The sequence below is a fragment of the Miscanthus floridulus genome, chromosome 12 (assembly GCF_019320115.1).
Source record: "Miscanthus floridulus cultivar M001 chromosome 12, ASM1932011v1, whole genome shotgun sequence".
NCBI lineage: Eukaryota > Viridiplantae > Streptophyta > Magnoliopsida > Poales > Poaceae > Miscanthus > Miscanthus floridulus.
Genome location: NC_089591.1, coordinates 31,223,833 through 31,250,256, shown reverse-complemented (window position 1 = coordinate 31,250,256; position 26,424 = coordinate 31,223,833). Strand labels below are relative to the sequence as shown.

The 26,424-nt window shown below is 49.6% G+C and overlaps 1 protein-coding gene and 1 long non-coding RNA gene across 4 annotated transcripts in view; both read left to right on the top strand.

Annotated features, from left to right (window-relative positions):
- The first annotated feature begins 10,497 nt into the window (after positions 1–10,497).
- On the top strand, positions 10,498–14,504 carry LOC136496784 (uncharacterized). Its single transcript, XR_010769114.1, has 4 exons — positions 10,498–12,400; positions 12,554–12,617; positions 13,303–13,640; positions 14,081–14,504. It is a non-coding gene; the product is annotated as an uncharacterized lncRNA (long non-coding RNA).
- Positions 14,505–23,239: 8,735 nt separating this feature from the next.
- LOC136496396 (dynamin-related protein 3A-like) overlaps positions 23,240–26,424 on the top strand; it is a 29,611-nt gene continuing 26,426 nt past the window's right edge. For all 3 annotated transcript variants that reach the window (XM_066492061.1, XM_066492058.1, XM_066492059.1), the window contains exons 1-6: positions 23,240–23,662; positions 25,128–25,410; positions 25,510–25,538; positions 25,625–25,726; positions 26,094–26,162; positions 26,259–26,318. In XM_066492061.1, the coding sequence (XP_066348158.1) occupies positions 23,324–23,662; positions 25,128–25,410; positions 25,510–25,538; positions 25,625–25,726; positions 26,094–26,162; positions 26,259–26,318 (882 nt within the window). In that variant the 5' untranslated portion in view covers positions 23,240–23,323. The remainder of the gene's footprint in view (positions 23,663–25,127; positions 25,411–25,509; positions 25,539–25,624; positions 25,727–26,093; positions 26,163–26,258; positions 26,319–26,424) is intronic.

Below are 26,424 nucleotides of genomic sequence, written 5' to 3'. Positions count from 1 at the left end.
TTGGGGCATAGGTTTCTCGAAGTCCAACCAGTTATACTCAAAGCTTGTTCCCACAACCCTAGCTCCTAGGTCTTAATGTGATAGGGGGTCGAGCATAGAGAAAGTAGGCCAGGTGGATAAACTCTTAGACGCACACCAACACTTCTCGTGACTAAGGCCAAAAAAGCCCAGGGTGTGGAAAAAACTCTGATCACGCTGGTGAGCAAAAACGTCGTAGCCACCAAGGCGTAGGTCTCTCATAGTCCGACCAGTTTTACTCAGCGTTCGTTTTCGCAAACCTCGCTTCTAGACCTTAACGTGAGAGAGGGTCAAGCAAAGAGAATGTCTACTTGATAGGCATGCTCTCATTAGCCCCTGAGTGAGGCCCGACCCCCCACCGTTGCTGGGGTCAGGTGTCACTAAAGGTTAAGGAGTTAGATAGTGAAACTGATAAGAGAAAGTGTGCGTTTATTAAGGGTACAAGCAATGTAGCAGCTCGATGTTCCAGGCATTGATGAAGACTTCACCGTCGATGGTCTTGAGCTTGTAGGTGCCCAATTGGAGCACCTCCATGATGACATATGGTCCCTCCCATGGTGGAGAGAGCTTGTGGCAGTCCTTGCTACTCTAGACAAGGCGGAGGACCAGGTCTTCGATGTTGAAGGCCTGACCTCGTACTCGATGGTTGTGGTACCGGTGCAACGCTTGCTGGTACTTGGCTGAGCGAAGGAGGGCAACGTCATGCGCTTCATCCAGCTAGTCCATGGTGTCTTCAAGGGATGCCTCGGCTCCCTGTTTGTCATACGCCCTAACCCTTGGTGCTCCATAGTCAAGGTCAGTCGGGACGATAGCCTTGGAACCATAGACCATGAACAATGGTGTGTAGCGGGTGGCTCGGCTGGGGTCGTCCTCAGGCTCTAGAGCACCGTGGGAAGCTCTACGACCCATCATCCGCCAAACTTGTTTAACCGATTAAAGATCCTAGGCTTAAGGCCCTATAGGACCATGCTATTTGGGCGCTCGACCTGCCCGTTTGTGCGGGGTACACTACGGTAGCCTAATCAACGTGGATGTGATATTCATCGTAGAATTGGAGGAACTTCTTCCCGGTGAACTATGTGTTGTTGTCCATAATAATAGAGTTTGGTACTCCAAAGCAATGGGCGATATCAAGGAAGAACAACACAACTTGCTCGGACTTGATCACGGAGATCGGTCGGGCCTCTATTCACTTTGTAAACTTATCTACAGTGACAAGCAAGAGGGTATAGCCACCGAGTGCTCTTTGTAGAGGTCCGACTAGATCGAGCCCCCAGACTGTGAATGGCCACATGATGGGGATTGTCTAGAGTGCTTGGGCTAGTAGGTGGGTTTGCCAAGCATAGTACTGACACCCTTCGTAGGTGTGTACAATCTGTTCGGCGTCGGCTACTATAGTTAGCCAGTAGAAGCCTTAACATAATGCATTTCTGACCAGGGTTCTAGGCGCAGCATGGTGACCATAGATCCCACTATGGATATCGCTCAGCAACCGCTTTCCTTGTTCGATGGGGATGCAGCGCTATAGGATCCCATTGTGGCTTCACTTGTAGAGTTCACCCTCAACAAGGACAAAAGACTTGGTGTGACGTGCGAGCCGTCGAGCCTCCGTCTTGTCCATTGGTAGCGCCTCACGGAGAAGGTAGTCAAGGTAAGGCATCCTCTAGTCGGCCAGAGGGTTGGGCTCTGTCACTGGATCCTCATCAAGCTCCATGACCTCGGGGTCAGATCGAGCTGATGGCTGGTTAGCCCCCGAGCCTAGGGCAGGTAGCCCGTCATCAGCTTGTTCTGGCTCCTCATAGCAGACCGAGGGTTTGTGCTGATCACTGGCAAAGATGTCTACTAGCATCTGCTCTCGGTTGGATGCTACCTTTGCTAGTGCATCGACCACCTCATTGAGATGCCTCGGGATGTGATTAAGCTTGAGGCCATCAAACTTGTCCTCTAGCTGGCGGACTTCTCGGTAGTATATAGCCATCTGGGCATCATGGCAGCTCGACTCCATCATGACTTGGTCGATGACTAGCTAGGAGTCACCCTGAACGTCGAGGCGTCAGATACCTAACTCGATGGTGATGTATAGGCCATTGATGAGTGCCTCATATTTGGCCATATTATTCGAGGAGGGGAAATGGATGCGAACCATGTACCTTATGCGTACCCCAAGGGGCAAAACGAAGACCAGCCCTATGCTAGCGCCTTTCTTCATTAGCAATGCGTCAAAGTACATCATCTAGTACTCCTGGTTGATGACTGTTGTTGGCATTTGGACCTTGGTCCACTTTGCAACGAAATCAACTAGCACTTGGGACTTGATGGCCGTCCAAGAGGCATACGAGATGCCTTGTCCCATCAGCTCGAGTGCCCACTTCACGATTCTTCCCATGGCATCCTAGTTTTGGACGACCTCACCAAGGGGAAAGGACATCATGACCATCACCGGATGTGACTCAAAGTCATGGTGTAGCTTCCTCTTGGCAATGAGGATGGCATATAGGAGCTTCTGCATTGGAGGGTAGCGGGTCCTGGAATCAGACAGGACCTCGCTAATGAAGTACACGGGGCACTATACTTTGAGGACGTGTCCCTCTTCCTCTCGCTCCACCACCAGGGCAGCGCTGACCACTTGCATGGTGGTTGTAATGTAGAGCAGAAGCGATTCTCCATCAATCGGATGAACTAAGATCGAAGCCTTCGTCAGGAGCTGTTTGATAGTGTCAAGAGCCTCCTAGGCCTCATGCATCCATTTAAAATGGTCAGCCTTCTTTAGAAGCTGATAGAGGGGGAGACCTCATTCGCTGAGGTGCGAGATGAAGCGGCTGAGCACGGCGAGGCACCCTATAACTCGTTGTACCCCCTTCATGTTCTAAATTGAGCCCATCTTTGTGATGGCTGAGATCTTCTCTAGGTTGGCTTTGATGCCACGCTCGGAGATGATGAAACCAAGCAGCATACCCCTCGGGACCCCAAAAATGCACTTCTCAGGGTTGAGCTCAATCCCATTTGCTTAGAGTTTAGCGAAGGTCAACTATGACCTGGTTAGCTCATTTGGACTTAACCACGATGTCATCCATGTAGGCCTCAATGGTCCGCTCGATGAGGTCTCTAAAACACTTGAGCATACAACGCTGGTATGTAGCTCCTGTGTTCTTTAGACCGAACATCATTGTGACATAGTAGAATGATCTAAATGGAGTGATGAAAGATGTCGCGAGCTGGTCGAACTCTTTCATCGCGATTTGATGGTACCCGGAGTACACATCAAGGAAGCAAAGGGTTTCACACCCTAAGGTAGAGTCGACTACTTAGTCTATGCATGGCAAAGGAAACGGATCCTTTGGACACGCTTTGTTGAGACCCATGTAGTCAACACACATTCTCCATTTCTCGCTCTTCTTTCATATAAGGACGGGATTGGCTAACCACTCTAGGTGGTATACTTCCCTGATGAACCCTACCGCCAATAGGTTCATGATCTCCTCGTCGATGGCTTTGTGTTCCCCTTGTCGAAGCGACATAGGCGCTGTTTCACTGGCTTGGAGCCTAGCCTAATCTTTAAGGCATGCTTGGCGACTTCTCTCAGAATGCCCAGCATGTCCGAGGGTTTCCACGCAAAGATGTCTCTATTGGCATTGAGGAAGCCAACGAGCACGCTTTCCTATTCGAGGAAAGCGTGGTGCTAATGCGCACCGCTTTGCCTTTGGAGCCACTAGGGTTGATGAGGACCTCCTTGGCACCCTCCACTGGCTCAAAAGATCTGGTCGACTGCTTGGGGTCAGGTGCTTCCTCAGTGACATCCTTCTTGATGGTCGCAAGCTCTTTGGAGGCGACGATTGCCGTGGCATGATTGCAGCACTCGACCACACATTCGTAGGCATGCTGGAAGGAGGTGCCGATGGTGATGACCCCGTACGGTCCTGGCATCTTCAGCTTTAGATAGGTGTAGATGGGGATAGCCATGAACTTCGTGTAGCATGGATGTCCTAGGATGGCGTGGTAGGTTCCATGGAACCTAACCACCTCAAAGGTGAGGGTCTCCGTCCTATAATTGGATAGATCCCCAAAGGTGATAGGAAGATTGATCTACCCAAGTGGCACACCCTGCTTTCCAAGCATGATGCTGTGGAAAGGTGCTCCAGTTAGTCAGACGCGTGATCGGTCGATGCCCATGGTGTCAAGTGTTTTGGCGTGCATGATGTTGAGGCCGCTGCCTCCATCCATTAGTACCTTGGTATGCCGCTTCATGCCGATGATTGGGTCAACCACGAGCAGATATCTCCCTAGTTGTGGGATGCTCTCTGGGTGGTTGGTCCGATCAAAGGTTATGGTGGACTCCGACCACCGGAGGAAGACAAGCATGGCCGATTTGGCCATATAGACCTTGCGGCACGCGAGCTTCTATTAGCGCCGACCCTCTAAAGATCATGAGGCAACCATCTAGCATCAAAAAGCCACCGTCCCTCCCCTCATTGTCATCCACGGTTGGCTTCATGAGGCCACAGTCCTTGTATAGATGCTTGATGGGGAAGGAATGGTTCAGGCATGGCCCTTTGAGCAGCTTCTCGAAAGTGGTCTTGGGTACCCTCCGTGGGCTTCTGCCCTCCTTGCGGTCTGTGGTGGCCACGAGCGAGCCCTCACGTTGCTGCTTGTTCTTCTTCTTGATGGGAGGTTGGAGGCGCCTTTGCCGGCGTCCTTGTCCCACTTAGCCTTGCCTTTGAGGCGGTCGAAGATCGCTCTGATAGCCTCCTCGCCCGAGGCATGGCTGGTGGCGATGTTGAGGAGCTCCTTGGTGGTTTGTGGGCCCTTACATCCTAGCTTGTGAACCAGAGACTCGTAGGTGGTCCCAAACAGGAAAGCTCCTATAACATTGGCGTCGGCGACGTTAGGCAGCTCATTGCACTGCTAGGAGAAGTGCTGGATGTACCCACAAAGGGTTTCTTCGGCCTTCTGTCGGTAGTTTTTAAGATCCCATGGGTTCCTAAGATGCTTGTACATGCCCTAGAAGTTCTCCACAAAGATCTCTTTTAGGTCTGCCCAACTTTGGATTCTGTTGGGCGGAAGGTGTTCCAACCATGTTTGTGCCAAATCAGCCAGGAATAATGGAAGGTTGCGGATGATGAAGTAGTCATTATTCGCTCCACCAGCTTCGCAAGCAAGCTAATAATCCTCGAACCATAGTCTGGGGTTCGTTTTCCTAGAGTATTTTGGGATATTGGTTGGTGGTCAGTACCGTGGCGGGAAGGCGACATTGAGGATGTGTTGGCCGAAGGCCCAAGGTCTTGGTAGGCCAAGGCTCAGGCTTCAGTCCTCACCACTGTCGTAGCAGCCATCATGATGAGGGTGGTAGCCGTGGATAGCTCCCTCCCTCGCATCGCCACTGGTACGCCTACGGGCATCGAGGGTGTAGCACGCGTCATGGTTGTGACTGAGATGCTCTTGCACTAGGATCATGGTGTGTAGCCTGCCGCCTTGCAGCGCCTAGTGGACTAATGCTTCCTTGTCGGGTCGCTCCGAGGGCACGTGCTAGCTGGTGTCGAGCTCGCATTGTCGAGACAATGAGCTTTCGGCTTGCTGCGCTGTCGCATGCTCAAGTACTATGCGAATCTCACGATGGGCTCAATGATCCTCAGGCATTGCGAGCCCTAGAAGCCCCTGGAGCAAGGCCACCGCAGCGGTAATGTTCTAGCTCACCTGGGTGAAGTGCGGGAGTGCTTCATCGTCATCGATGATCCTCTAGTTCACGTCGCGGGCCATGGCACATGCACGCCCACTACCTCTGAGGTGCTCAATCTCTTGATTGAGCTCCGTGGGTTCCTGCTCGAGCTAGAGTCATGCTTCCTCGAGTTCTTGGTGTCGGGCCTTCAACTGCTCCACCTGTAGGCGAGGCGGGGCCCCTGCATCCCTCCCTCAACCTCGTCATTGAGGTCATTTGTTGGGGTAGCTTCTTCCTCATGGATGCTTTCAACGTGTCCCTCAGGGGTACCCGCCATGAAGCACTCACGAGAGGGGTGATGTCTCCCCCTGCTGGAACCAGAGTTGGAGGGCGACTCCGATTCTCCTGCAAGGAGGTCATGAAAAGACTCCATGACATATTTGGTCATCCCTACGAACTCGTCGTTCATGGGGGATGGAGGCGTGTGTTGTGCCACAGTGTGGCCATCGATCTCAATGGCGTTGCGGAGACCGAACGGGAGCACTGTCGGGGCGCTCCGGATGAGGTATTCCGAAAGGAGTGGCACCCCTCTGGCAAGTTGCACCATGATGTTGGTGAACGAGAAGGTGAGGTGGCGTAGGTTCTCCTAGGTAGGTTGGGTCCTAGAAAGGCGCTGAGCTAGCGCTCTAACCTCCCATAGTCGAAATCGAGGAGTTGGTCGCTTCCAAGGGTGTGGGCCCCGGTGCGTGCAGCTGTAGCTCCTTAAGTGCCTCGGCAATCGCGCCGAGGTCGGTAGAGTGGAGAGGTCTGACGGCGGCAGGAGCCATCGCCAACTCTCCCTCCATCATGACGATGAAGTTTAGGTCCCCGAAGTGCACGTGCGCACCTAGGACCCAGCTAAGGTTGTGACTAGCCATCCGAGACCTAGTGTGGATGTCGAGACGCGCAAAAGGACCCCTACCTAGCATGCAACTTTTGGTGTTTCGAATTGCTACCAACAAGTAAATTTCTAATATTGTGTGTCCGGCTCGGATGGTGTGCTAAGAGGACATGAGGTTTATACTGGTTCAGACAGAATGTCCCTACATCTAGTTTGTTGCTGCTGCTCATGTTACTAGCACTGAAAGTTCATAGTAGGGGTTATAAACGGTCGAGATAGGGATAGGTCCCAAGTCTCTAGTGAGAGGAACGAATGGGTGCCGAGAGTACAGTTGCTTCCCTGCTATGCGCTTGTGTGCTCTGATCGGTTCACGGTTCGAGTCTGAATTGATGTGATGTGCTGTGATGCATTCGAGTCGAGTCCCCTTCATGGGACGCCGTGCTTTACCTTTTATAGGCCAAGGGAAAGCATGGGTTACAGTGGAGGGAAAAGAGGAGAATGAGAAGGGAAAGAAGTCCTCCAGGATCGTTGGGTCCTTCTTTTCCTTCACGCGAGTCCCACCGACCCTATAGACACCAATAGGGATAGCTCCATATCGCGACCCTATCCGTCACTAGTGTCATGCGCAGGCGTCATCTTCCGGTCATGGCGCTCCACTCCATCCTGGTAGATGTCGTGCTAAACTAACGTGCCTATCAGTCCCCATATAAGGGTTAGGCAGAACAACACCAGTACACCCAACACTGTTCCTGATGTGAATCCCCAGGTATGGCCTGTCATAGCCACATGTTATATTGGGGTGTGTCGGTCACCTCCCTGGTGTTAGAGCTTTGACCTAGGCCCATTTGCTTAGACCCTGAGTGGTTTGGTGGTGGCCTGGGTCTCCGCTGGGCGAGGCAGAGTCCCTCCCCAGAGGCTGGGCGAGGCGGAGCCAGCCCTCAGAGGTTGAGCAAGGCAGAGCCCATGACCTTGGTGTCGGGTGAGGCGGAGCCTGCCCTCAGAGGTCGGGCGAGTCAGAGCCAGCCCTCAGAGGTCGGGCGAGACGGAGCTCGTGGCCTCGATGTCGGACGAGGCAAAGCCCGTGGCCTCGGTGTCGGGCGAGGCAGGACCCGCCCTCAGAGGTCAGGTGAGTCAGAGCCAGCCCTCAGAGGTCGGGCGAGGTGGAGCCAGCTCTCAGAGGTCAGGTGAGGCGGAGCCAGCCCTTAGAGGTCGAGCGAGGTGAAGCCCGCGGCCTCGGTGTTGGGCGAGGTGGAGCCCGCCCTCAGAGGTCGGGTGAGTCAGAGCGCAAACCCAAGGGTCGGGCGATACAGAGCCCTCCCTTAGAGGGCGGGCGAGGTGGAGCCAGCCCTCAGAGGTCAGGCGAGGTGGAGCCTGCGGCCTCGATGTCGGGCGAGGCGGAGCTCGCCCCAGAGGCCGAGCGAGGCAGAGCCCGCGGCCTCGGTGTCGGGAGAGGCGGAGTCCACCCTTAGGGGTCGGGCGAGGCGGAGCTTGCGCACCTGGGGATCGGTTGGAGCTGTAGTAGCGCTCTTGACTTCTCAAATGAATCAATGTTGATGGTTATTAGTTTCTCCTCTTCGGGTACACTAGTATTGGTCCCCGACAGTGCCCATCGTTCTCCCCCTCGGGCCTCTCGCTCCCAAATCAACAAGCGTCCTCGACCTAAGCTAGGAAGCGAGCGTGCCAACAGATCCGCCTAAGCCCCACGCCTGCTACCTACCGGCGTTGGGCGCTGCCCAAACCACCCCATGTTATCTGGATAGCTTTATACTTGGAGTGACTATTCGAAAGGGACGAAGTATTGTACTCACAAATCAATATACTATAAACAATAATGTTCTTTAATCTTAATAGGAAGGAGATGACATAAAGTTGTTATTACTCCGTTCCAAACTAGGAGACGTTTTAGTTTGTTTAATATATTGTTTTTACCATATACCTAGACATAGTGTATATCTCACTGCATAACAAAAGTTATATATCTAGAAAGACCGTAACGTCTTATAATTTAGAGTGGAGAGAGTACGAGATAATGTTGTAGCAAAATTAGTGACCATGTCACACTAGGTATTCAGCAAAAGAAAATAGTTAATAAAGTATTTAATTGTAAACTTGATTAATTGTATGAAAAATACCGGGAAAATGGTGAGAGTTTGTCAAAAAAAAGCTACCCTGATAATAAATTCAAAGTTTACCAAATTGCATCTTACTTCCTCTCTCTTTTAAATGTCGCTATATTATTCGTGTTGTTCATATTTTTTTTTAATTTAATTAGGTTTATAAAAAATATTAGTAACATCTGTATATCTATATTAATTTATTATAAAAATATATTCAGACAATCTATCAAACGATACTAATTATGGATTATAAATATTAATATTTTTATATATCACAAATATTAATATTTATATAGTTAAAGTTGAATATATTTGACTTTTTTTACTTTTATAAATGACGGAAGGAGACAAGGAGTATGTAGCAATTTTGACGAGCCAGTGCCTCACACCGGATTTCTAATTATTTGCCGCTTGTACGGCCACCTCTCCGTTTACCAGTTTTACCGTGTCAATTATATTTTTACCCTAGAAAACAATAATTTGGCTATATTTTTACCATTTTTTCTAACGGGGCACGCCCCTGCAGCGGGACAGCGTGGAACTTTGACGCCACTCCTGTCTGCCCAGCCCAACGGAGCAAACAGATGCCCGTCAGCCCAGCCTCTCGTCCTCTCCGCTCGTCACTGCTTGTGGGGCCCGGCTGTCGGTACCTTCTTCCTCCTTCGGCTTCCACCTTCTATCTATGGACGGCGATGCAGCAGCTCGGAGCTCTGCCCCCTGGTCTGTCTCCACCGCCGGCGGCCAACGACGAAGACAACGAGGTGCGGGAGCAGGAGCCCGCTCTGGCCCCGGCGTCCGCGTCCAAGGTGTGGGAGCAGGAGCCCGTTCTGGCTCCGGCGTCCAGCCAAGAGTTGATCTCGGGTCCGCCGCCGTGGACGAGCACCGGGCGGAGGCCAACGCCGTGCCGCCATACTTGACCACCACCGTCTTGCTCATGAACCGCTGGATGAACGGGAGCACCTCCGACAGCACGTCCACGCGGCTCAGCGCCGCCGCAGCGGCTTCTGCAGGACATGCGTCTCCTTGTCACACCCGCGCCTGCTGCCCTCTCGCGCACCTCCGTCTTGACCCCACTCGACGTCGCGCTCAAGCTCGCTGCGCATAGGGCCCTGGCGGCCGCGTCCTCAACCGTCTAGTTCGCCAGAGGAACGAGCTTCATGTACGCAGGCGCTCTTCGACGCAGCGTGCACGTGGTCGACTTGGACATTGGCTTCGACGGTCGGTGGCCGCCGCCAAGGCAGGCAACGGGGAACGGCCGGCTCTGGTGGACGGGAGACCGGGCGTGGGGCCGTGGTGGCGCTGGAGCTCGACGCTGCGCCGGCCATGTGGCTCCGGCCGCGGGACGAGCTGCGGCGGCTGTGCGGCGCTGCGCAGAGCTCGGCCTCGCCGACACGGCTCGGGCGCGCTCGCTGCCGCGTGGCTCGGCCTCGCCCCCCGTCTACACACACGCGCGAAGCCGCGTGGCTGAGCCACGCACGGTGCTCTCGCTTGAGCCATGATGTCATGATGTTATCATATACTCTCTTTTATTTTGAAAAAATATCAAATAAATACTTTGGAAAATACAAGTATACGTATTTTAACCGCAACTATTCTAAGCCGTGCATCATTGATGTGTGGCCGAGATGAAAGGAAGAGGTAAGACGCGCCGTTGGGGCTAGGAGACGGAGACAGACGGTGGCGTTAAGTCTGACGCCGGTGTGCGGAAGGTCAGAAAAACGGCAAGAATTATTTAAGTTACTGTTTACTGGAGCAAAATTATAGTTGATACGGTAAAGTTAGCAAACACATATATCTGCAACTAAAATATTCGTGAGAGAATCGTCGACAGGCGTGCGAAACAGATCATCGGTCGCCCCCGCTACCTTTGTGCGAAACAAAACCTTACCGCTCGCTCCATCCTCCTCCCCCGGCGACCTCCTCCTCCACTCTCCCTCGCCCAGCGTCGGCGAGCCGGCCGTCTGTGTCCTACTTGCTCCCACCCATCGCCCGCTCCCCTTCTCTGCGCGCGACCGCGAGCGTCCCCACGTCGCGCGACTCCCCGGCGGCACTTTCCCCCTGACGCCAACACCAAGCTCTAGCTCGACGGACTCGACTTCCCTCCGGCGGCGCGACTTCCCCCGGAGACGCGAGTCCCTAGGGCCCGCATCTAGAGTTCTAGACGGCGACCGCGAGTACCCGGCCCCGCGAGCACTCCATTGCGGGCTGCGGCGGCACCTGGCGGCTGGCGAGTGGCGAGTCGCATCGTTGCGGCATCACCTCACCAGGCTCCAGGCAGCCGCACGGTCCCGGCAGGTGCAGGCTTCGTGCTCCAGCTGACCGGATTCACTGTGCATACTTTTAAGCTATTGAACGGATGAATCAGATAGGATGATTCAATTGCTGAATTAATTAGCAGATAAACAGCAGGTACTGAAATTGATCCGTTGTTCTGGGTTACTGAATGGACAATGTTCAGAATTTTCAGTTTCATCAAATAAACAGCAGGTCCTGACATAGTTATGAAAGGAAGTGAATGGACGTTATTCAGATTCTGGGGAAAAAATTGGATCTTCAGACCTTTGCTTTGAGATAAGTTTCAGAGAAAAACATTTGCTTGAGAAAATTCAGATTAGAGCACGACAAGCTATTAGAAGCAGTGACTCACTTCCCTACAGAACTGTGTGATGAACCAATACTAAGTCCTTGCCTTGATGAGCCAATTGGGTGGTACCTTTTAGTTCCCTTTTCTGCATCTTCTTACTCTGCGTGATGAGCCATCTTCCTGATTTTTGTGGTTGCCTACGCAAGAATCGATTACATGAATTAGCCCGATCATTCAGTTTAGATTGACTTTGTTGTTTAGACTTTAGAATAGTGTTTGTGTAGTCTAGCTGAAATAGAAGCTACACCATTAAATACTATTGATTTTTTTTGTTTTGGCTATCTGGCCTAAATAAATATTTGAATACATTTGATGCTCATAGTTCTATAAATTGTCCCTTACAATAAATTATGTGATGCAACTCCATAGTCTTGGGAGACTGATATCATTCTGAGCCTATATGGTACACCTGAACGCTATTAAGAATTTGTAATTTCCATCTTACAAGTAGTTATTTCTGACATGGATTATGTGGGCACTGGAGGTTCCTGCTACAGTTCCTTTGTCCTTCAGCCAAGGTAAGTTTTAGCTACAATATAGAAATTAGCACAATGTTCTAATTTATCACTTGAAAAAGTCATTTGCTATTTGCTTCTATATGTCCTCTTCCTGTAGGAATCTTTCTTGGTTTTGTTTCTATTTATAAACTAGGGACTACCTATAGTTATCTGAATAATGTGTTCTGTATTTCTTTTGGAATTAGATGATTATTACAGGTTTGTCTTTTAACATCTAAAATTATTCAGTTACAGATGAACGCAGCGTCACCGGATCATCAAAGAAACAAGAAGTCACCCACCACACCAGTCACCAAAGAGGAAGCAACTCGCCATCAAGGTGTGCCAGATCATCGGCAAAACAAGTCACCCACGATGCCGGTCACTGAATAGCAAGCAACCCAGCATCATGGTGTAGGTTCATGCACGCCAGCCTGCTGCACTCTCCCATCTTCATCATTCAGGCAATTAAGAAGTTTGTGCCAGCCTTCGAACCTAGACTGGTGACAGTGGTTTCTCGACAGCGGCAACAATAATATTGGATTGATGTGCAATAGCAGCAATAATAAGATAGAGTTTCCTGACTATGAAGTAAGTGGGGAGTTAAGTTCTTTTTTTCTGTGTGCTCTTCTCTTTCTCTATTTTTCATCATTCAACTGGTCTCATGAAGTAGGCTTCTGTGTAATCTAATATTTTTATAATTTCTCTTTCTTGTCTGATCTTGTCATCTTGATTGTTTTAAAGGAATGCTACTACATTCAACATCGGGCAGGGAGTGGATACTAACTACTGCAACAAACAACATTTGGTATGAATTCTTTTGATGTAATCCTTGTGGTTGAGTTTTCAACTTCATGTAGCTTCTTAGGGTTAACCTGAATCAGTCCTAAATCGAGGAAGTATATGCGGTTACAGGAACCATTTTGTTTGCATTTCTTACAGATTATAAAAACATAATATGTAAAAAAAACTTCAAATTCACAAAACAATATGTTATTGGAGATATTTTTTGTGACAAAATTTTAGTCGAAACTAAGCAGTTCTTAGTTCTTACCGCTCTTCGTAAATGGGCTACTGATAATAGGCTGTGTACATGGCCCATTGCAACATTGATTTTAGTACTGTTTTGCTCACTGCTCACACCTGCAGGTCTTCAATGTTTCAGACATTCTTATGGTTCTATGCACTATTCAACTATTTAACCACTTAGGCCTTGTTCGGTTGCAAATAAATCCAAGGGGGTTGGAGGTGATTGAGGGGGTTTAAATCCCTTTCAAGTCAAAATCCCTGTCATTTTGTTTAGTACCAAGTTTTAATTTACATATTGTTGTTGCAGAGACTATTCTCCTTTTGGAATGTCCAAATCTTGATATATGGTTCAGTTGGAGGTTTTCTTGCCTTTAACGCTCAAGAGAATTTGAGCCGTTATTTTTTCTGTAACTTTTGCATTATCTGATACACCATGTCACTTTCATCTTGGATTTGCAATTCAGGTGATAAACTACGGGGCAGTGACATAATCATAGTTGGATATGGGATTATAAAGGCAAGTGATACTTTGAAGACTGCATGGGAGTACTACCACTTGCAACTTGTAAGGGTTAGGACTCAACCGCGGAGGAGACTTCCACTACATGCACCATCATCCTTTGTGTTAAATTACAATAATTCTCTCTCGGTTCACTGTGTTCTTGTTGCTTGAGTTGGGCATTGTGATACCGGTGCTGGGTTATATTGTATTATTGCCACTTGAGCTCCAGACTCCCGAGCACCATCACGCTCGAAGTATTATTTTTTTTATAACAGTGCCATTACATCTTCCCGTTGCAACGTAAGTATTTCGACAATTGTGCATTTTGTTGATGTACATGCCTTATCTAGTTTTAGTTTGATTAATATTTCATTTCCACTTACTCCCTCCGTCCCAGAATATCTGTCGTTCTCGCTTCCCGAGAAACAACTTTAACAAAATATATATTAAAAAATATTAATATTTATGATACATAATTAGTATCATTGGAAAGATCTTTGAATCTAGTTTTTTAATAAATTTATTTGGAGATACAAATGTTGTACGTATTTTCTACAAATCGAGTCAAACTTGTGGCACGAAAACCGGAAACGACAGATAATATGGGACGGAGGGAGTATACCAGTGATGCAAATTAATAGATCATGTGCTACTTTATCTTCAGTATTGGTATCAACATCTTTTTGAAAATCCTTCTTACTAGAGCAACAAATTGAATTAACATAGTTTTTCATCTATAGCAACGTCAAGGGTGTACAAAGACTCACCGGCTGTTTGGCCTGCCCTGAGCCGGTTCACCTCTCGGCTAGACGAGCGGGGGATGTCTCTCTACAAGCTTCTCAAAAAGACGGATGCGTTAGTCTAAAGTGAGGAAGCACAGCATGCTTTGGAGAGCCTCAAAGCGTCACTGATGTTGGCCCCAATCCTCGTCGATCCCGAACGGAGAGAACCTTTCCTCCTCTATGTTGTGGCAAGCAACCACGTGGACACCTTATACCGAATCTTGACACAAACTGTGGGGGTATTAACCCCTATACCCTTACGGCTAGGTTTGGGCCGGCCCGGACCAGAAGCTCCGGCCCACCAGAAGACGACGCGCGGCCTAGCCGATCTGCTCGGAGTCTCGCGCAAGGAATCAAGGCAGACTTGGAGATCAAGCAAGATCCTAGGTCGGTTAGAATAGTAATCCTTATCCGGCCACCTATGGCAATTGTAACCGGTTGGGATTAGTTTCCAGATCTATAACCCTGCCCCCCAGACTATATAAGGCGGGCAGGGGACCCCTCTCAAAAATCATCTCATTGACATATAGCAATACAATCAGACGCAGGACGTAGGTATTACGCCCTCACAGCGGCCGAATCTGGATAAAACCCCGTGTCTGTCTTGCGTCACCATCTCGTTCGTAGCTTGCGCACCTGTCTGCCGATAATCTACTACCTTAGGGCATACCTCTAGGTAGACTGCCGACTATATTTCGTCGACAGTGGCGCGCCAGGTAGGGGGTGTGCGTACTGCTCCCCAGACGAACAAGATGGTCATCATCCCCGGCTCCATGGCTACGTCGAACAGCCTCACGTTCACCATCGACTAGATCACTTGGACCACTAGCTCCGATAACTTCATCGCCATGACCATGGAGGAGGCGCAGATCCAATCTACGTCGATCACTGCTTCACCAGCATCAGCTACGGCTCCGACCACGTTGGATCTGGCTCCGGCCACACCAGCATCGTCTTCAGCCACGCCGACAACCCGTCGTTTGCTTCCTCGCTACAAAGGGAGGCAGATCGACAACACCGACCTGCTCGACTCCATCGATCAGGTCGGCACCAAGCTTGCTGAAACCAAGGCTCTGGTAGATTCGATTCAAAATCAACCTACCGAGCAGGTAACCACTACCCACAACAGATCTACCCGACCAGCTCGGGCCAGTCGTCCTGCACGACTCGGTACGGATCTTGTGGTCACGTCTACTCCTGAAGGGTGCTCCGTTCGTCGCCGACCAGCCCCTGCAACGGGTCTCTGGCTCTCCGAGTGCGAAGCCTTGATGGAGAATTACCAGGCTCAGCCCTACGGCCTACGAAACACTGCTTCCAACTATGCGTACAATATACAACTGCTGCTCGGATCTACGTTTTATACATCGACCTCGGCCAAAGCCACGCAACTTCGTCAACATGGTTTGAATTGAGGAGTATTAAGAAGTAACGGTGCACTAAGACAAGCAGCAGCCCTAACATCTATGACATATCACAAGAGTCGATCGGATTGATCTCGATCCGGCCCGGTGGCGTAGATGGTCCCGTTTTGACTCAAGCGTCTGGTTTTTTTGGTCTCCACGCGGCATCCACATGGAGCTACGGCACCTAGATTTGCACGATGGCTTGCCATTACATGCACGATGAAGATGACGTCAAGCAGCCATGCAAGAAGACGGAGTACAAGCAAGTGGGCCAACTATGGGTGTTCGTGTTATGTATGTATTCATACACAATGTACAGCAACAACCTGGAAGGGCTCCGTGTGCTTCTCTGACTATGAAGACCACATACGATCTACTAAACCGCCATCAGGCTACTCCGTAACCTTCACGCAAGCAAGGAAGATCTCCGACTGCACCCGACCTCGGCTAGGACATGCCTGAGGGCTTTTGCCTCCCCATGCGATGGAACTAGGTATATGCCCTCCGACCACCGAACTGATCGAGCAGCCACGTCGACCACGGACCACGTCGACCACATCCCGAGCGGCTCCGTCGAGCTCCGACCACGTCGACCACATCTCGAGCGGCTCCGCCGAGCTCCGACCACATTGACCACGGACCACGTCGACCACGTCCCGAGCGGCTCCACCGAGCTTCGACCACCTCGACCACTAGACCACGTCGCAATGATGATCGCCACAAAGAACGGCGCTATGACAACCGCGACCACCGTCACAACAGGCCGAAAAGCACGAGGACCGGACAACTTTATCGCCATCGACTAGATTTCTATCCAAAGATAAGTACACTTCTAATATTTATATTTAATATAATTTTCATTACGACGTTTCTCCACAACATTCTCGTCATGATTATTCTTCAAATAACGTTTGTCCCATGTATACAATCTTAAATATAACGTACAGCTATACTTAATGCAAATCCTCGACCAGTCATGTTGACGCTCGATGTCTCCAGAAATGGCCCTGTCTCCGGCTCCTTCCTACACGTGCACGAGCGTCTGCCCTCTGCGTTATGGGTGGTCGACAGTGGCTCCTTACCGACGCTTTGTTCTTCCTACACATGCACGGGCTTCGCGGCCCGCGTTATGGTTAACGGGCTAGCTAGGGCTGGAGACTCAGCTACAGACTAACTGGTCGAGGCAGTTTATATTAAGTATAAACACAAACTTCATATTAACACTGATGTTTACAAAAGCACCAACTGCTTTATCACATCATGCTCATTTGCAAATGACTGCTGAGCGTCATACGCTATTTCTTCATCGCTAATTTTTTTCTCTATAATTTATTATTTTGTACATCATGTACTACCATTCTACATATTTATATTGCAGGAATTTCGAGCTACACACGGGGACTTCGTTGCTCGCTCCTCGATCTGTGCTCGGGGACTATCTCGGCCACTCTCTGACCACAGCTCGGGGACTTCGTTGCTCGCTCCTCGACCTGTGCTCGGGGACTGCCTCGATCACTCTCTGACCACAGCTCATGGACTTCGTTGCTCGCTCCTCGACCTGTGCTCGGGGACTGCCTCGACCACTCTCTGACCATAGCTCGGGGACTTCGTTGCTCGCTCCTCGACCTGTGCTCGGTGACTGCCTCGACCACTCTCTGACCACAGCTCGGGACTTCGTTGCTCGCTCTTCGACCTGTGCTCGGGGACTGCCTCGACCACTCTCCGACCATAGCTCGAGGCCTTCACGTCTCGACTACATGCGACTGGTGACCCGCATACAGTTGGGATATTTTTTCTCACTTAGACCTTGCTACAAGGCTAATACCTCGTCTTCTAACAAGCTCGGGGACTACATCGGTACGATGCACCTGCTGGTGCAGCTCGTATCGCTTGTACGACGATTGGATTCTCAACTTAACTGGGAATTCTTTTTAGACCCTGGCACCATGTGCCTACGTCATCTACTACCAGGCTCGGGGACTAAGTGGGCACTACTTCACCTTGCAGGTGAATGTGCTTATTTTATCGACCTCTACGCTCTGACCAGTTGGCCATAACTATTCCTGTACAGAGGTCACTTACATTTCTTTTTAGAAATACAAGTGGGCACACTTGATCAGGAAAGAAATCTTTTTCTTTTTTCTTTAGAGCACCATGTATTCTTCGGACAACCGGAATCTTTGGCTATAATCGTGGTCTACTGCTATCGGATACCATAAAAAGGGGTTACCCTAAGCAAAGACCGAAAAAACTCATAAGACCCTAATGAGGCCCACTTAGTCAGACTAAGGAAACTAGTCCGCGGTGATACCCGAGGCTAGCTCGACCAAAATACGGTCTTCGGACCAAATCTACGGTTCGCCCGAGACCCCCCAGCAGGGCCTCGGACGCACTGCTCATTCTCTACCTCGCCCGAGACACCCCGGCAGGGCCTCGGACGTACTGTTCCTGCTCCGCCTCGCCCGAGGCCGGGCTCGTCCCGCATCCTCGTCGCCTCCGCCCCTAACCATCCCTCTGGCAGGCTGTCCCATCCGTTTAATGCGTCTGGTCGCACCCGCTACGTCAGCCACGACCGGCAGGGTACAGCAATAGGGGCGATGAGACAACGGTCAAATCTCCTTTTCACCATCCCCTACTGAAGCTACAGAGGTTACCGTGCCCTATAGACGCATGCCCTGTGCTATTCCACCTAACCCCCGCCCTAGGAACAACGCGGTGTGACCTGGCACGTCGCCCCAGTACTTCAAGGATGAGACCACTCCGTCGCCCACGTCGCCACAATAACAGGCTACAAGGCTCGGACATGCCGCCTCCGTTCGCACGACACCGTGTAGCTAGCGCATGTATTACTCTTGTCCCCCCTTCAACTATAAAAGGGAGGGACTAGGGCCGTTTCTAAGATGAGACACTTACGAATAGGCCTATGCCCACGCGACGAACTCACTCACAAACGCACGGACGAACACACGAGTTTCCTCATTGCCTGAGATCAACATCTCAAGCAATCCACGCCGCTCCGCGCAGAGACCTGGGACTAGCTCTCTCTCTCTCGCCCTGCTTGTAACCCCCTACTACGAGCATTTCGGTGCAAGGAATACAAGATCGATCTCTCAGACTGAATGTAGGGCATCCTATTGCCTGAACCAGTATAAACCTTGTGTCTCTTTGCATCACCATTCAGGATTGGGAACACGCAGTACAAATTTACTAGTTGGTTGAGGACCCCTCGGTCCAAAACACCGACAGTTGGCGCGCCAAGTAGGGGCTCTACTACGTGTCATCTTCGTCATCTCGATAAGTTCTGGATGGCAGACCCCGTGCGATCACCGCGTCTCGGCATGATAATCTGGTTCGGGAGCCTAGAGTTCATGTCTCTAGGACATGAGTACGATATGGTACTCCAAACACCCAGAGTCCCACTGACCGTCGATGACGTCACGCCCTGGCAGCCCTAGGTCGTCCGCTCCCTATCACGCTCGCCAGGCACAGCACGAGCGGGACCACCCCGGCACCGCGCAAGCTCGAGGCGACGCGCCGTGCTCCACCGGTATCCCACGCCCAGCTATTGGCACAAGGTCCCTGGTTGGAGGCCTGTCTAGCCTGAGCCTAGGCAAGGGAAAGACGCTGGTGGCGTGCAGCGACGCCGCGTCATCAAGCTCTTGCCCCGCCACCTCCTGAGGAGCCGACTTCTTTTATCACCCCATTCAACATGTACTGCTATGTGACTATGCCATTCGGTCTCAGAAACATAGGGGCCACGTACCAGCGGTGCTCCACCCAGGTCTTTGGTGAGCACATCAGGCGAACCGTCGAGGCTTGCCTGGACAACATCGAGGACAAGTCTAGGAAGGCCAGTGACCTCGTCGACGACCTAGATGTTGGTGGCCCGCCCTAGTACTAAAGCCTAGGACCTACAAGCTAGCCTACGAGAAGGGCGAAATCCTCACCAACACTTGGAACATAGAACAGATACAGTCGCTTCTACCCTTAAATTCCCAAGCGTCATACAATTTTCCTCGAAATACAATAAAGAAGCGTTCTTTAATTGTTCTAAATTTTCGAGAAACTCCTCGAGCCCATTGGTACTGGGTTCGACGTTACGATAACGCTAGGGGGAGACTCGACTCTGCCTTTGCAGAACCGAGCCTCCCTCAGGGGCTAGGGGGAAATCCCCCCCAAATCCCAAACTCTGTCACGAACTCTGACAAATCGATTGCAAAAACCTAAGGACTGAAAGCTCGCCTCGAGGCCAAAAGGTCGGCCGAGCCAGTGAGATAGCCTACGCCTCTGGGCTACGGCAACTCCCTCACCATCTTTCGCTCGAGGGGCAGCTTAGGCTCTAAGGAAGTTTTTGCAAAGGACTTGTCTAAGAACGAGATAGGGGAACACCAGTTTTTAGTCGTCTTTTCGAAAAATTCCTACGCCAAACTCTCTCACGTACTCTGACAAGTCGATTACAAAAACCTAAGGACCGAAAGTTCGCCTCGAGGCCAAAAGGTCAGGCCGAGCTGCGAGACAGCCTATGCCTCTAGGGCTACGGCAACTCCCTCACCACCTTTCGCCCGAGGGGTAGCTTAGGCTCCGTAGGAAGTTTTTGCAAAGGACTTGTCTAGAAACGAGGCAGAGGGCAAAGGCTGGGAAACATAATAGAAAACAATTAAAAAACATATATACACAAGTACTGAAAAGGCCTCGACAGCCACAAACATTATGGTACACTGATGTACATCCTAATCTATTACATGACCCCTTTGGCCTAGGTTAGAATACGGGGTCGCCAGCGTCGACGGACAACGTAGGAGGAACCACCTCCTCTTTGAACAGCCGAGCCAGCGCCGTGCTAGGGGCCTCAGCCGCCTCCACCAAGCTTCATCACCTCCTCCTCGACCTTCTCATCGTCCTCTGCCATGACGTAAGTCGTGTCCGAGACCAGCACGGAGGTCTCTAAATGGGATCCCACCGTAGGGAGGCATCGAGCCCCCAGGGCCAATCGAGCGGCCCTGGGACCCTACTAGAGAAGCCCTCTTAGTACTTTTGGAGCACGTCTCTAGACCGCTAGCTGACCCCTATCGAATGGGGCACGGGCCTCCACTCGAACTTACCCGATAACAGCTCACCGGAGGTGTCACTGCTCGTGCCCACCGAGGGTAGCCCAGCACACTCCACCCCTCCTTCTGAACGAAAAGGATGTACGAGGGCCGCACAAAAAAAGATGGGGGAACTCCTGACCGCCCTCTTGCTCCGAGCAGAGGCTCGAGGGCTCTTCCTGCAAACTAAGCTGAGACCCGGCGACCCGGTCTTGTACTCGAGGGCTCGGCAAACACGATAAAACCCCTTACACAATAGGAAAAAGCCCCTAGAGGAGTAAATCCACTCCTCCAGGGCCTCGGAGGCTACACCCGGCGGGTGCGCTCGCGCGCACCCACCGGAACCTTCGAGCACAAAACACAATCTCGACTGGAGCTGCTGTGAGCCTAGTCTCGACAAAATCTCAGGGAGAGTGCTCGCACTCCCCCCGAGGCTCGGGGGCCACTGTCGGATACCATAAAAAGGGGTACCCTAAGCAAAGACCGAAAACACTCATAAGACCCCAATGAGGCCCACTTAGTCAGACTAAGGAAATAGTCCGCGGTGATACCCGAGGCTAGCTCGACCAAAATACGGTCTCGGACCAAATCTACTGGCTCGCCCGAGACCCCCCAGCAGGGCCTCGGACGCACTGCTCATTCTCCTGCCTCGCCCGAGACCCCCCGGCAGGGCCTCGGACATACTGTTCCTGCTCCGCCTCGCCAGAGGCCGGGCTCGTCCCGCATCCTCGTCAGCCTCCACCCCAACCGTCCCTCTGGTAGGCTGTCCCATCCGTTTAATGCGTCCGGTCGCACCCGCTACGTCAGCCACGACCGGTAGGGTACAACAACAGGGGCGATGAGACAACGGTCAAAATCTCCTTTTCACCATCCCCTACTGACGCTACAGAGGTTACTGTGCCCTATAGACGCACGCCCTACGCTATTCCACCTAACCCCCACCCCTAGGAACAACGCGGTGTGACCGGCACGTCGCCCCAGTACTTCAAGGACGAGACCACTCCGTCGCCCACGTCGCCATAGTAACAGGCTACAAGGCTCGGACATGCCGCCTCCGTTCGCACGACGTCGTGTAGCTAGCGCATGTATCACCCTTGTCCCCCCTTCAACTATAAAAGGGAGGGACCATGGCCGTTTCTAAGATGAGACACTTACGAATAGGCCTATGCCCACGTGACGAACTCACTCACAAACGCACGGACGAACACACGAGTTTCCTCATTGCCTGAGATCAACATCTCAAGCAATCCACGCCGCTCCGCGCAGAGACCTGGGACTAGCTCTCTCTCTCTCTCGCCCTGCTTGTAACCCCCTACTACGAGCATTTCGATGCAAGGAATACAAGATCGATCTCTCAGACTAGACGTAGGGCACCTATTGCCTAAACCAGTATAAACCTTGTGTCTCTTTGCATCACCATCCGGGATTGGGAACACGCAATACAAATTTACTAGTTAGTTGAGGACCCCCGGTCCAAAACACCGACGACTGCTCTCTGTGCTGACCAGAATACTGGCACATTTGCTTGTCAATGTTTCAACTAGTTAGAGATGACATGAAGACAGACCGCATTAGCCGAAGAAGATCAAACGACGTGTTGCAACATAATACATGGTGCTCGGGGACTAGCTGTGGAGGTATTAACCCCTATACCCTTACGGCTAGGTTTGGGCCGGCCCAGGACCAGGGGCTCCGGCCCACTAGAAGACGACACGCGGCCCAGCCGATCTGCTCGGAGTCCCGCGCAAGGAATCAAGGCAGACTTGGAGATCAAGCAAGATCCTGGTCGGTTAGAATAGGAATCCTTATCCAGCCACCTATGGCAATTGTAACCGATTGGGATTAGTTTCCTAGATCTGTAACCCTGCCCCCCAGACTATATAAGGCGGGCAGTAGGACCCCTCTCAAAAAATAATCTCATTGACATACAATAATATAATCAGATGTAGGACGTAGGTATTACGCCCTCACGGTGGCCAAACCTAGATAAAACTTCATGTCTGTCTTGCGTCACCATCTCGTTCGTAGCTTGCGCACCTGTCTGCCGATAATCTACTACCTTGGGCATACCCTCTAGGTAGACTGTCGACCATATTTTGTCGACACAAACACTTAAGTGGATATCTTATTCTATAATATATGTCTGCGTAGAATAGATGAAGTCACACATATTTATACGGTGAGTACAACATACTTTGTTTTAAGGTTTTGAGAGAGATTTTTCAAGACACGCAGTATTACTCATGCGGTGGGCACTAATATTTACATATATACTCTAATATGTGTACAGGATGGTATGGAGATGCGGCAAAACTTATTCATGTATTTATTGTTGCATGAAAGAAATGAATATCGGAGATTTGTTCTTACCGATATAAAATATTATCTTAAGTCGCATCACGGAAAGGTCTATACAATAGGGTTTGTGAGCGTGTGATGTCGCGTTCTACGTGATTGTGTTAATTTCACAGATTTTGTTTTTTTATTAAATATCACTTTAACGTTAGTATTTAATTTTACAGTATTGTTATCTTATCCTACGATCCGTGTGCTTTTAGTTGTATAAAATGTTAACTAGCAAAGCAGCAAATAATTAGAAATCCCACACAAACCAACCCATACAAAAATCAAAGAAAGGAAAACAAGCAGAAACCCCGCTCCGGCGCTCCCCCGTCAATCATCCATCTCAAAACCCTACACTGCCGGTGGAGATGCCGAAGCCAGCGGCGGCGGTACCGGAGACGGTGGGGCAGGCGGTGATCCCGCTGGTCAACAGTCTGCAGGACATCATCGCGCGGCTGGATGGCGACGCCGCTGCTGGCCTGGAGCTGCCGCAGGTGGCGGCGATCGGTGGGCAGAGCAGCGGCAAGTCCAGTGTGCTGGAGGCGCTCGTCGGCCGCGACTTCCTCCCTCGGGGCCCCGACATCTGCACGCGCCGTCCCCTCGTGCTCCAGCTCGTGCGCCACGCGTCCCCCGAGGAATGGGGGGAATTTCTCCATGCCCCCGGCCGCCAGTTCCACGACTTCGAACAGATCAAGCGCGAGATCCAGGTAAGTGCGATGCTGTGGTTTCTTCAGCTTCGTTTTTTTTTGGCTGCATATAGGCTGTGTTTGGTCCAATGCTTGAGACAATAGGGATCTACTCCTATTTAGCTGAAAGGGTATTTGTTTGGGTACAATTGCAACCATAAAACCATTCTGAACTTGTAGTTCATATAGTGTGCTGATTTAGAGCAACTCTAGCGGATCCTCTTTTCTAAAAAAAAAATGTAAGAGCATCTCCAAGAGCTCCTTAAAACAGCTCCCCTTTTTTTTCCAAAAAGGAAAAAAACAGCATTCCAATAATTTTGTATCTGAACTCCCTAAAGATAAGCAATTGGTAAATCCCCCCTCAACTCATATATATACACGTGCGTTCCACACTTGCTATCCGTCTGGGTGCCCCCTCCGCCATGGTTTCCTCCTTTCCTGCCCGGTTTTTCTTCTCACCCGGTTTTCGAGTTTTAGTAAAGTTAATTACCAGAAACTATTGGAGGTAGGTAAACATAGAGCTCCCTGTTTATTTTGCTCACTCGGCAGAATCATTGACTTTTCAAGTAATTTTTAAGGAGCTTTTTGAGACGCTGTGCGATAGCATATCGATACAGCCAATATTATTGGCAAAAGCTAACAGAAGGAAAATTTGGTTAAATCTTGGTGCTATGATGCTTTTTTTTTTCAGTACTACCTCAATATGAAGATTTTTGTGAACTTTTAGCATAGTTATAGTCAAGGCTGTATAGTGGAAAGAGATCCCTAGTGGAAAAGATGATGACCATGTAAAAACTTGACACTTTGTTTTGATTTTTGCCTAGGATCACAACATGAGCCATTATAGCATACATTCGCATTACTGTGGATTGCTTAATTACTATATACACAGTTACATTTATTAGCCATTTTTCTACTAAAATGCTAAAGACTTGATGTTACTATCTGAGTTGGTCATAGTATATAATAATGAGAATTTTGCCAGGCTACCCTTTATGGAGTGTTCCCAACAGTCTCTCGTGCACTTGCTTACCTAGAACCTATCCTGTGCTGCTGATGTTTGGCAAGGGTGCACATTTTGTTTTTAGTACTTAAGAAATGTGCTTTGCCGTGTGCGACAGCCACGTGCTGTTATTGATTGTGCATTTCATGAGGAATACTACATGATGCACTCAAAGTTAACAAAAAATTGCTCTCCAGTGCGATAATCTACTTGCTTAGTATCGATATTGTCCATTGCATTTTGAATCAGTTTTGAATGTACTTCGTTCCTTAGTTTTTTCTGAGTCGCTACAATAAAAAGTTAAATTCTTAACATTTTACTTCACTCCTCTTTTGTTTATCTACTCTTACAGTTATTGGACACTATTACTGAACTCCCATGCCACTCTTTCTTATTCTATTCTTACATTGGTAGCATGTTTGAAAAAAAATTCTTTTATGCCTTCTTATGTTCTCATGTGATGAAAGAAATTGATTATTTCAGCTTGAAACGGACAAAGAAGCTGGAGATAATAAAGGGGTTTCTGAGAAACAAATTCGTCTGAAAATCTTTTCACCGAATGTCCTAGACATCACCTTGGTTGACCTCCCTGGAATAACACGGGTGCCAGTTGGAGACCAGCCCAGTGATATTGAGTCAAGAATAAGAGCAATGATCATGCAATACATTAAGCATCCAAGTTGTATTATCTTGGCTGTTTCTCCTGCAAATGCTGATTTAGCTAATTCTGATGCGCTCCAACTGGCAAGGCTTGCTGATCCTGATGGTACTTAATCAACTTAAATAATGCATTTGATTACTATTTCCTTTGTAGTGGACAGCTAGTTAAGTGTAAACCTTTAACTGCTTGCTGTTTTACTGGCAGGGTCTCGTACAATTGGTGTTATCACCAAGGTATTTATTTACTGTACACAACTAATGTTGTATAGTCCTTCGATCAGTGTATGGTCATTTTGATAACCTCATTTCAATGCCTTTAGTTAGATATCATGGACAGGGGCACTGATGCTCGTAACTTCTTGCTGGGAAATGTGATTCCACTCAAGTTTGGTTATGTAGGTGTTGTAAATCGCAGCCAAGAGGTATATTCTTTGCCGAACTACAGGCCTTGTAATATTTGATTGTCAGTTTGTGTTATCTCTCAATAGTAGTTATTTCTATAGCCTTCCAATGCCAGCTTGATTGGGATAAAAAGCTTTGTTGTTATTGGTTCATTGCTTCTATGGCCTCACATAACGCTAGATTGATGTCTGCAATCACAACGAACAAAAATAGGAGATCATTATGTTGTATTAATGAGAAAAATGAAATTTCTGATATTACAAGTATTGATTCGCTTTTACATTTTGTTCTGTTTATTTTCTTGACCTTAGAAGCAGGGTTTTGGTACCTGATTAGCTGTTTTTCTGAAGTTTTACGTTCTTACTTTTAACTAGCTGATTGCAACAGGATATCAACTTCAACCGAAGCGTCCAAGATGCGCTTGCTTTTGAGGAAAAATTCTTCTCGACTCTACCTGTATGTCAGGAAATTAATTTTTATCTGTGCAACATTTTCTACTGTAGATCAAGCACACTTGCTTAAAAAATTTGTTCATCGTTTTGTGTTTAACAGGCTTACCATGGTCTGGCACATTGTTGTGGTGTTCCTCAATTGGCCAAAAAGCTAAATATGGTATATTACTATTAAATATCTGCTCATTGTACTTTGCCTCTGTATACCATGTTTCTTTCCACCCTCTGGATTTTATCTGTTAATTTCCTGCAGAAACATTAAAAAC